The 11,879-nt window shown below is 44.1% G+C and overlaps 2 protein-coding genes across 2 annotated transcripts in view; one reads left to right on the forward strand and one right to left on the reverse strand.

Annotated features, from left to right (window-relative positions):
- Positions 1-173, reverse strand: part of YBEY (ybeY metallopeptidase (putative)) — a 6,345-nt gene extending 6,172 nt beyond the window's left edge. The window contains exon 1 of the mRNA XM_015560695.1: positions 128-173. The gene's annotated coding sequence lies outside the window, so the exon portion shown is untranslated. The remainder of the gene's footprint in view (positions 1-127) is intronic.
- A 77-nt stretch (positions 174-250) lies between these two features.
- MCM3AP (minichromosome maintenance complex component 3 associated protein) overlaps positions 251-11,879 on the forward strand; it is a 40,346-nt gene continuing 28,717 nt past the window's right edge. Inside the window, exons 1-9 of the mRNA XM_006758771.2 lie at positions 251-547; positions 1,088-2,407; positions 2,653-2,876; positions 5,848-5,929; positions 6,185-6,329; positions 7,684-7,874; positions 8,782-8,921; positions 11,050-11,247; positions 11,556-11,824. Of these exons, the coding sequence (XP_006758834.1) occupies positions 1,195-2,407; positions 2,653-2,876; positions 5,848-5,929; positions 6,185-6,329; positions 7,684-7,874; positions 8,782-8,921; positions 11,050-11,247; positions 11,556-11,824 (2,462 nt within the window). The 5' untranslated portion in view covers positions 251-547; positions 1,088-1,194. The remainder of the gene's footprint in view (positions 548-1,087; positions 2,408-2,652; positions 2,877-5,847; positions 5,930-6,184; positions 6,330-7,683; positions 7,875-8,781; positions 8,922-11,049; positions 11,248-11,555; positions 11,825-11,879) is intronic.

The raw sequence follows: 11,879 nt of genomic DNA on the forward strand, positions 1-11,879 counted from the left end.
GGAACCGCTCAGCGCTGACCCCGGGCGGCACGCGGGTGGGCTGACGTCCCTCAAGTTCGAAGAGAAGAAGTCACCTGCGGTGGAATAGGGACCGAAGCCTGTGGACCCAGCCCTTGTCCCCGCGCACTATAAGCCCCACCGCCGCCGCTCAGCCAGAGGGCGGAACCCGAGCTTGGAGGGCTACGGGCTTAGCCGGATTGCTCAAGTAGGACCGGAAGTCGGTCCACCACTGTTTTGGTCCGCGGCGCGCAGGGCAGGGATGGTTCCGGCGGTCTTGGTCTGCACTACCAGCTAGGCGCGGAGGTACCCCGAAGCGGCGCCGTCCCTGAGCCGGACCGTGAGCGCTGCGCGGGGTCAGGGCCGGGCGGAGGTTGCCCCTTCCCCTCTCGCTGTTCCCTGGACCCGCTTCGCCCGTGTCGCTAACGGGGCGGGACAGCGAGGCGCCGGGCCCAGGGTGCGGCCTGTGCGGGGACCTATGGAGCCGCCTGCTAGATGGGGTCGTGATGCTCCGCTCCAGCCCCTCCCGAGTCTAGGGCGGCCTCTCCACGTGAGTACTCTTGACCTCTAAGCTGGTTCGTTCGAGGAGTAGCCCCGGTATAAAAACATTTCATTTCTGTGTCTGGAAAGAGTATTTAGTGTTAAGGTTACTCGGAGGATAATTAGGTGGGAGAACTGAAACACTGATGTTCTAATTGTCACAGTGTAATCGTCTGGCTGTGGAGATTGGAAGAAGTTAGGAGAAACTGCTCTCTTCAATTTAAAAAGTGTAATAACATTCTTTTTAAAAAAAATTAACATTTGAGGTTTTTGGTGAATTTACCAATTTAGTAAAATGATTTGGCCTTTAGTCACGCCTTAAACATCTGTAATAAAGTAATTTATTTATATCGTCCTCCACCCCATACTCCCCCCCCCAAAAAAAGGAAGAAAAAAGAAAAAGAACCCACTATCTCTCAGAAAATAAGAATACTTGGCCCTTTGCTTTGTCTGCCTATTAAATAATTTAGAATGTGACATGTGATGAAAAATTCTGTTCTTAGTTTTCCAGCGGCACAAAGCTCTGATGATCTGAATTTTTGTCTTTCAGCTTCCATGAAATGAAGGGGGGAGCTCCCTAGTTCAACCAACTGTTTAAGGAAGAGGACTGCTTTGTACAGGGACATCTTTATTACCTTCTAGTAACTGGATCAGAAGATGAACCCAACTAACCCTTTCAGCGGGCAGCAGCCTAGTCCTTTTTTAACATCTTCCAGTAGTTCCATAGGAACACCTCAGGCCAAGCAACCCTTTCGATTTGGTCAGCCTTCTCTTTTTGGACAAAACAGCACAGTATCTGGGAAAAGCTCAGGATTTTCACAGATATCTAGCTTCCCAACGTCTGGAGTAGGCCACTCTTCTTCAGCACAAACATTAGGATTCTCCCAAACCTCAAATGTTGGACTCTTTTCTGGACTTGAACCCACTCCATCCTTTCTATCTGCCTCTGGGCCTTCAAGTTCATGTGTGCCTGGAAACCCGGGCATTACTTTTAAATCACCCAACTTTGGGGCTTTCCCAAGTACTTCTACTTTTGCACCAGAAACTGGAGAAGTAGCAAGCTCTGGTTTTGGGAAAACAGAGTTCAGCTTTAAATCTCTGGAAAATTCAGTGTTCAGACCAATACTGGGGGCTGAATCCGAGCCAGAGAAAACTCAAAGCCAAATTACTTCCGGATTTTTCACATTTTCCCAACCAATTAGTAGTGGACCTGGAGGACAGGCTCCATTTTCTTTTACACAGGCGACAAGTTCAGCTACTAAATCAAATTTTACCTTTTCGAAACCAGTTGATAGTAGTAATTCGTCATCACCCTTTACCCTTCCTTTGTCAAGTCAAAATGTGGAGGAAGAGAAGAAAGGCCCTAAATCACTATTTGGAAGTCTTCATAGTAGCTTCACTAGCTTCCCCACGTCTTCTTCAGGATCATTGGGGGAACCCTTCCCAGTTAGCAAAACAGGGGCCAGACAAGGATGTGAAGAAACTGTTTCCCAAGTGGAGCCACTTTCCAGCTTCATGAAAGGACTGAAAAGGAAGGAGGATCAGGATCGCTCCCCAAGGAGATATGGCCACGACACAGTGGAAGACCTGGACCTTCTGTCGAGGGGTGATCACCCTCCCGATAAGCGGCCGGTCCGCCTGAATCGGCCCCGGGGAGGTACTCTGTTTGGTCGGACTATACAGGATGTTTTCAAAAGCAATAAAGAAGTCAGTCGTCTGGGCAACAAGGAATCCAGAAAGGAAATTGGCTGTGCCGAGTCTGGGGAAAATGATCACGTGGCCATACCAGGAGGGAGTCAGTCTGTTCTGGCAGCTTCCCGGCTTCCAGGTGTGAAAGAGGAAGAAACTGAAAGTAGAGATAAAAAAGAAGGTGAGCTCTAAAAATGTACAACATGCAGTAAACCTTGCTGTATGGCAAGTTCTTGGTAAACTTTCCTGGGTGTTAGCTTGATTTTTTTGGTTAAGTCCCCTGTATACATTAGGGACATTAATACCATAGGATCTTGGAGCAGGTCTCACACACATGGATATTTCCTTTGCCCTGACATAGTTGGTGCCTCCTGTTTGGAAACATTGCATCTACTACAGTTCTGAGCCCATTTTCTGATCCCCTAGATTTTCTAAGAGGAACTCCTGGGCGTCAGAATAAAAGAAGTGAGAGCACAGACAGTCTTGGGGGCTTCTCTCCCTCGGAAGTCACAGCGATCCAGTGCAAGAACATTCCCGACTTTCTCAACAACAGGACCTTTCTGGAGAATCACTTTGGCAAAATCGCTAAAGTGCAGCGCACTTACTCCAGGCGCAACAAGCACCTCGCGGTGGTGTATTTCTTCGATCATGTAAGTACTCCCAACGGAGTGTGTGTGAGTGAAAAAGTAGTTTTAAAGGAATAAAGTAGGAATGAACTTTGTCACTTCAAAACCTTTTTTTATGTTATTTTTTTTACTATATATTTTACTGATTTTTTACAGAGAGGAAGGGAGAGGGATAGAGAGTTAGAAACATCGATGAGAGAGAAACATCAATCAGCTGCCTCATGCACAACCCCTACTGGGGATGTGCCCGCAACCAAGGTACATGCCCTTGACCGGAATCGAACCTGGCAGCCTTGAGTCCGCAGGCCGGTGCTCTATCCATTGAGCCAAACCGGTTAGGGCCAAAACCTTTTTTAAAAAAATCAATTATTTGCTTGCTAGAATGTAGGAAAGTACTAGGATATTTTGTTCTTACCTTGCAGAGGCTAGAATAGCACTTTTCTTCATAATTGGAGTCATTAGTGAAAAGCGTGTAGCCCCTACTGAATGCTGTGGTGTGTCCCATGAAGTCAGATTCTTCTGAAACACACTGAATTGGCTCCATAACCACACAGCACCTTTCCAAACTTGAGTTCTGTTTTGTTTTTGATTTATTTGGTCATAGTACACGATTGCTATAGATACTCAAACAATACAAAAAAAGTGAAATCCCCTTATAAACACATTCCCCAGAGATATGTTTGGTTTATACCCTAATTTTAAATACATCGTCGGGCAGAAGTAGGTTTATAGTTATTGGTATGGAAAATAACACAATAATTAATAAATAATAATATGAGAATAAACTGTTTCACATACAACTGTAAACCCACTTACTAGTATTCCCCATCCTGTATGTATATAAGTACACCTGTGCATAACAGCTGTAGCTCACATTATGTAGATTTATATCTTTATTTTAAAAAATATTCTTGTGGGGGTGGGGGGAGTAAGTTCTATAGGAATTTATAAGGTAGAAAGCATGTTTTCATACTTTGGTTAACTAGAAGTATTGCCTGTCAGTATACTATGGGAGAAGCACCAAATCACCCATAATCTCTCCTGCAGGATATTGACTGAATATTCTGGATAGTGTCTTTGCAAATAAAGGGTCACATTGTTTTTGCACAAATGGAACCGTGCTGTAAATACTGTTGGTAATCTCTTCATGTGACAATCTTTAGTATTTTCTGAAATCCATTAGCTGCCTAGATTAGAATTGGATTGTTAAATGCTACCTGGCATCCTATACTGTTTACTTTCTTGGTCAGCATTCTACTTGTGGACAGTTTCGTGCATATATTTTTGTTAGTTTATATCCTTTGTTTAAATTTCTGAAAGTGGAAGTTTTGTGTAAATATGTGCATAGTTTTAGGGTTTTTGCTATTTATTCTTTCCTATTGACGTTTTTTTCAAGTCAGTGGCATTAATTACATTCACAGTGTTGTGCATTCAACACCACTGTCTATTTCCAGAACTTTTGCATCATCCCAAATAGAAACTCAATAACTATTAAGTGATAACTCCCCATTGCCTCCATCCCCAGCCTCTGGTGACCTCTAATGTACTTTTTATCTCTGTGAATTTGCCTATTCTGATATTTCAAATAAGTGGAATCATACAGTTTGTCCTTTTGTGTCTGCCTTTTTTCAGCATGTTTTCAAGGTTCATTCATATGCTTGCATTTCATTCCTTTTTATGGCTGAATAATATTCCATTGTATGGATAGACCACATTTTGCTTATTTATCTGTTAGTGGACACAGATTGATTCTACCTTCTAGCTGTCTTACTAATAAAAGGCTAGGTGGTCCTCATGCCATGATGCCCTCACATGGTCACAAGATGGCTGCACGAGCTGCGGGGGCAGTGCCCAGCAGCTGCTCCACTCAGCTTCCGCTGGGGTTCCCGCTGCCCTGCGGGGGTGCTGCAGGGGCAGGGCCCAGTGAGGGCTGGTCAGGATTCCTGCATCCCATGCCCGTCATGGAGGCAGGACCCCCAGCTCCGGCCTACCTCTTTGGAGCAATCCATCGAGGAGCCCTGGATGGGTGGGCGGGGCCTCCCTCTTTGGGGCCATCGATCGCGGGGCTCCCGCATTGTGAGGGCACAGAGCCAGGCTAGCGGATCTCCCCCACCCCAGAGTGCATGAATTTTGTGCACCGGGCCTCTAGTTTTAAATGATGTTGCCATGAATGTGGTGTGCAAATCTCTCTTGAGACCCTGCTTTCAGTTCTGTTGGGTATATACTTAGGGGTGGGATTGCTGGGTCATATGGTATATACTTTGGGGTGGAATTGCTGGGTCATTATTTTAAAAGTTATTTTTTGGCTATTGCAATGTGCTTATTTTTCCAGCTGAACCCTAAAAAATGTACAATAAGTATCATGATATATAAAAACTTTTTTTGTTGTTTTTTTGGTTTTCAGTCGCTTTATTTCCATTACATAAGCGTCAGGCAGGAATTGTTGACTTTGAAAAACATAAGGAAAACTTGGTTATTGTAAAGCAATTCATTGGTAACACAAAGCTGAGGTCCCTGATCACCCCCACCTTTCCTGTTACCCAGGAGCCAGTACAGTTACTAGAGTGGTGTGTATTTTTTCTGGACATTTTCATAGGTATATCTGTAGGTATACTAACATGTTCTTGGTTTATGTGTTTTGTGATACATTCTGTCCCGTGTGCATCATTCTGCAGCTTCCCTTTGTGTGTACGTGTGACTTGGCTGTTATCTTTCCATGTTATATATGTTATCAGATATTGAGAATCATTTTACCAAGTGCCATGGTTATGGGTTCTAAAATCATTAATAAAAAAAAAAAGAGAGAGAGCAAATATCAGATGTGAGACAAGTAAAGGACTGCAGTTCCCAAGGCTGGAGGCCGATAGTGTGGTCAGCCACGTAGTGGGTGGAGGTTTTGCTCTGTTGGACGAACTTTTGCTGACTATGTTTGATTGAATTTCATTTCCTGTGGACTCCTGATGCCTCCCACTTTGAGTTGTGGACTGTTTTCCAGGCTTCTGCAGCCCTGGCCAGGAAGAAGGGGAAAAAAGGTTTGCCTGAAGAAACATCTATCTTTTGGCACAAGAAGAAAATAAGTGAGTTTTCAGATATTCTTTGGAGTCTCTAATGCTTTGTTTGCAAGACCCTTTAAGCTTTGAGTGGGAGCCCTTCCCCAAGGCCAAAAGGGGGGTGGCTCCGAGTGGATCCTTTTGTCTCCGTGTTTCCTTGGGCTCCTTTGTAACCTCATGTAACAATTAAAAGAATTTTACTTTCTCAAAAAAAAAGTAAAAATCCAGTATCAAGTGACATGTAATATCATATACACTCTGTTCTGACACTTGCATCCTCAGGTCCCAACAAGAAACCTTTTTCCCTCAAGGAGAAGAAACCAGGTGAGGGTGAGGCTGGCCAGGGCACCGAGGACACATCCTTCCAGCACTCGCCTCTTGGCAAGCCCACGGGGAGGCCTGCAGTCGGCAGCCTCATGAATAAAAGGTATGGCTGGTCGTTCCTATGACTTTAGTTGACATGGCACGTGGGTTTTTTGTCAGTAGACAGGAGGGACTTCACAGCAGTCCTGCCAAAGCATGAAAGAGAAGTGCAGTGACATACTAACACCTGAGTAGGGCTAAGAGAAGGCGGGAGGAGAGGAGAACATAGTGGAGAGGCGTGGGAGTGGGAAAGGACATAAGAGGGTTGACAAAGAGAGCCACTTGCTAGTTCCCTGAAGAGGCCCTGGGGCTCCTCAGTCATCTGACTGGGTCCCATGTATCATACAGTTGCTGTCAGTAGTTCTGCCTGACATGTAAATGAATAAGCACTTTTTCCCTTAAAACTTCTAACTAGCTGTCATAACCATGTATTCCTAATAGCCATAGAGCAGTTTCCAACAGGGCTTTTTGTAGGTTCAGCTTATCACGTGAGGCTGCATAATAACTGGGTAGCCACAGTGTGTTCCAATGGGGTGCTGTCTCCTTCCGAACGCTCCCTCCCCTCCCCCCTCTTCTTGGAGTTCCCACCTTCCCTTTCACAGCAGGACTGCTTCCACAGGTCTGTAATCCTTCACCTATTTCGGCCAATGTGTTTTCCTCACTTTCAACTTCGCAATTAACAATTTAGTTGCTGATTTGCTTTTGTTTTTGCTTTTCTCACTTAACCCTTTAAAACTTTTAAAAATTGATTTCAGAGAGGAAGGGAGAGGGAGAGAGATATAGAAACATCAGGGATGAGAGAGAATCATTGATTGGCTGCCTCTTGCACACCCCACACTGGGGATCGAGCTGGCAGCCCGGGCATGTGCCCTCACCAGGAATCGAGCCGTGACCTCCTGCTTCATAGGTCGATGCTCAGTCACCGACCATGCCGGCCCGGTTCTCCACCCTTCTTACATCTTCTTTGACATTGGAGCTCACAGAATTCTGAGAGCCCGCTGGAAAATGGGGAAGCCGAGAGGGGATACCCAGTTTTTTATAGTACATTCTTCTACTGAAATGAAGTTATGTATGAAAACATTTGGACATGATATTCTTCATGGTGGTAAAGTGTTGTTTTTCAGGCTGAATTTCATTTCTTTGAGCTAGAAGTCTATAAATATTCATTTCAGCTGTTTAAATGGGCTCATCTCATTTTAAAAGAAGTATGAAATGTTTAAAAAATTTTAAATCACAGATAATATGAGTAACATCATTTTGTTCATTACCAGCATTATCCAAGCTTGCCTCACTTCAAAGTTTATAGTTTATTAGCTTTAGAGGAGCAGAAAATCTTGAAAGATAAGGGAAGTGTTTGGAAGTGGACATTTGCAGATGCCGGATGGACACAAGGCTCTGATATGTTGCTTTCTCTGTAGCTCTCCAGTGAAGAAGTCAGGCCTTCTGAAGGCCCACCTGTTTGAAGGAGACTCTTTTGACTCGGGCTCGGAGGGTTCTGAGAGTCCTGGGCTGTGTGTGTCCTCCCTCAGTGCGCTGATAGGCACTGTGGCCGAAACGTCTGAGGAAAAGTACCGCCTGCTGGACCAGAGGGACAGGATCATGAGGCAAGGTATGGTGACTGCCCCTGTGCAGAGGTCCAGAGACCCTTGTAGGTCATGGGAATTCATCAGGATTTATTGTGAAGTGAGAACAGCAAGGTGGAGGAAGTCTGTAGTGTGAGGGTGTGTTCTATTTTGGATGTTGTTATACCTTTGGGTATTGAACCATGTGAATGTATTACCTATTCCAAAAGTAAGTATTCTATTAACATTAAAACGATGTGCAGTGGAAAAAATAAAAAAGGCACATGTGCTTTTTGCAAAGTTTTAATTAAATTTTAACTGTAGGATTTTTCTCTTTTCAAAGCTGTGAATCAGTGGAATAATCCCAGTGCCTCCTTAACACTGTAATAAAAGCTGCCATCATAAATGATGTCACTGACATGGTGATTTTTATATTCCAAATAAAATTATTGCTAGACATTAGAATTTTCCAAAATAAAAATAAGATGTATATATTTCAAATTATGAAGTTGTTCATTCCATTTCAGTTAAAAGATACTTTTTTTTGTTAAAAGTATTACAGATGTTCCCTTTTTTCCCCCATTGACCCCCATCCACCCCACACCCACTCCTCCCAGGCTAAAAGATACTTTTGTAATTATTTTAATTCTGTGGATAATAATAGAGATTTGTGCAGGTCAGGACCAGGTACTTTCATTATGTGATTCCTGTTACATTAAAAATATAATGAAATACTTAAAATAATGATATATGTACATTTAACAAATTGATTCTTTTAACAAACATACTGCAGCCATGAGTATTTTTTATTATTATTATTTTCAATGTACCATTTTCTTTTTTTTTTTAAATTCTCTATTAGTTAAGGAATTACAAATGTGTCCTAACCCCCCCCCCCCCCATTCACCCCCATACTGTGTGGTATGTTCTTACTGTTTATTTGATGTCATTTAGCTCGGGTGAAAAGAACCGACCTGGACAAAGCGAGGACTTTCGTTGGGACGTGCCCTGACATGTGTCCCGAGAAGGAGCGGTACATGCGGGAGACCCGGAGCCAGCTGAGTGTGTTTGAAGTGATCCCAGGAACTGACCAGGTGGAGCCCCATGCCCCCCACTGTGTACAATTGTTTGTATTGTGAATTGTGTACTAAGCCATCTTGTACAGGACCATACAGGACCCTAAGGTATAGATACAGATGTAGATGCAGAATTATTTCATAGGTGAAAAAACTTTTTTCTTTTCACAATTTTATTCCTATGTTTATGTTTTGCACATTTGAGATTATGTTCTGGATACAATTTTGTACGATGTTTTTTCAGTTAAGATTATATCATGATCATTTTTTTGTTATAATGAACTCTTTATAAGCATTTTTAAATAACGGCATATTATTATGTAGTTCTGTCCACGCTCCCCATTTTGTAACCATTAGATAGGCTGTTTCTAATTTTTCAATTATGTTAATTCATTCGGGCATGCTGTGTGAAATGCCTCGGAGGTGATTAGATGATTTCCTTCAGATCGTTAACTCTGTCAGAGGGTATGACCTTTCTTCAGCTTCCTGAACATGTGCCTGTTCATGTTCCTTAGTTGTTTCCCAGAAATCACCATGTTAGGCCCTTTTATTCTTTTGTTAGTTTTGGGCTCTTCCTCCTCTTCTGGCTGGTGATTTTATAGCTGCCTTTACCCAATGCAGGGCCCTCAGTCAGGCAGCAGTTGTCACAGCAGAGGCCCTGGGCTCCTGCTCACCAGGCCCTTGCTTCTGCTATGCCCCCCAGTCCTCACTGTTGTCTCCATTTCATTCCTGGTCTGTGTAGACGTAATCTGGTGTTTGAGCATGGCTAAGACCTTTGAAAATGCTTTCAAGTCCTTTTCCTATCACACTGCTGTGCTTGGGGCCAAGCAGGTATGTCTTCACTTATATTCCTTTGCTTTTTTTTAAGTTCTTTTTTTTTACTGTTTATAGTATTACATATGTCTCCTTTTCCCCCCCATTGACCTCTCCCCGGCCACTGCCACCCTCCAGGACAAGCTCCCACCATCCCATTGTCCGTGTCCATTGGTTATGCCAGTGGTTGGGAAACTGCGTCTCGGCAAACTGTGGCTCGTGAGCCACATGCGGCTCTTTGGCCCCTTGAGTGTGGCTCTTCCACAAAATACTGACTTCTGCGCGTGGGCCACGAAGTTTTAATCTCACTGTACGTGCGCGCCCCCACGTTTGCCGACCAAGGGGTTATGCTAATACATATGCAAACAAGTCCTTTGGTTGATCTCTTACCTCCCCCCCCTCTCCTGACTTATTGATCTCTTCTCCCCCCCCTCTCCTGCCTTCCCCTACCTTCTCTCTGAGGTTTGACAGTTCGTTCAGTGCTTCTCTGTCTCTGGATCCATTTTTGTTCATCAGTCTATGTTGTTCATCGTATTCCACAAATGAGTGAGACCATGTGGTATTTATCTTTCTCTGACTGGCTTATTTCACTTAGCATAATGCTCCCCAGGTCCATCCATGCTGTTGCAAGTGGTAAGAGTTCCTTCTTTTTTACCGCAGCATAGTATTCCATTGTGTAGATGTACCACAGTTTTTTAATACACTCCTGCTGATGGGCTCTTAGGCTGTTTCCAAATCTTAGCTATTGTAAATTGTGCTGCTATGAACATAGGCGTGCATATGTCCTTTCTGATTGGTGTTTCTGTTTTCTTGGGCTATATTCCTAGAAGTGGGATTACTGGGTCAAATGCAGGCTGCACCAGTCTGCATTCCCACCAGCAGTGCACGAGTTCCTTTTTCTCCACATCCTCACCAGCACTTGTCATTTGTTGTTTGTTGATGATAGCCATTCTGACAGGTGTGAGCTGGTACCTCATTGTCGTTTTGATTTGCATCTCTCGGATGATTAGTGACTTTGAGCATGTTTTCATGTGTCTCTTCACCTTCTGTATGTCCTCTTTTGAAAAGTGTCTACGTATTTAGGTCCTTTGCCCATTTTTTGTATTCCTCTGCTTCTTGATGTGATAGCCACTTATGTTCAAAATATGTCTCTCTATTTTGTCTTTGAATTTGGTTGTTACCTTTAAACAGAATTTTACACATAGAAATTGTATTCTGAAGTATTGACCCTGTGTGAGTGTGTGTGCGATCTCACCCCCTGACTTTAAGGCACAGCTGCTGAGAGGCTGGCTCAGCACCCGCCACCCAGCTGCTTGTCCCCCTCGGTCTTCAGGTGGACCACGCGGCAGCTGTCAAGGAGTACAGCCGCTCCTCCGCCGACCAGGAGGAGCCCCTGTCACATGAGCTGCGGCCCTCAGCAGTGCTCAGCAGGACCATGGATTACCTGGTGACCCAGATTATGGACCAAAAGGAAGGCAACCTGCGGGACTGGTATGACTTCCTGTGGAACCGCACACGGGGCATACGGAAGGTATCAGCCTCTTCTCATTAAGAAACTAGAAAAAGGATGTGAATTCCTAAGTGAAAGTGAGAGTTTTGTCATTTTACTATTTTATCTGTAACACCAAGTATACTATTATTTAAAGTCATTACAAATTCTTATTAAAGTGTTCTTTATGGACTTTGTTTCAAATTGAAATATGAGAAATTCAGCTAATAAACATGATTTTTCTAGTAGTTGATTCTCTGCATGGGAACATGTGCATGGGATCTGTGTCTATGAAACACATGCATATAAGGTGTGTGCGCTCATGTGTAATATTCCCCTCTTGTGGCCAGGACATCACACAGCAGCACCTGTGTGATCCCCTGACGGTGTCCCTGATTGAGAAGTGTGCCCGGCTTCATATCCACTGTGCTCACTTCATGTGTGAGGAGCCCATGTCCTCCTTTGATGCCAAGATCAACAATGAGAATATGACCAAGTGCCTTCAGAGTCTGAAGGAGATGTACCAAGACCTGAGGAACAAGGGCGTGTTCTGTGTCAGTGAAGCCGAGTTCCAGGGCTACAATGTGCTGCTCAATCTCAACAAGGGGGACATCCTAAGGTGAATTTTCAATCCGGAGCCGGCCTAAGCTGTCTGGAAATGGAAGGCAGGGTGT

The sequence above is a fragment of the Myotis davidii genome, unplaced genomic scaffold (assembly GCF_000327345.1).
Source record: "Myotis davidii unplaced genomic scaffold, ASM32734v1 scaffold175, whole genome shotgun sequence".
NCBI lineage: Eukaryota > Metazoa > Chordata > Mammalia > Chiroptera > Vespertilionidae > Myotis > Myotis davidii.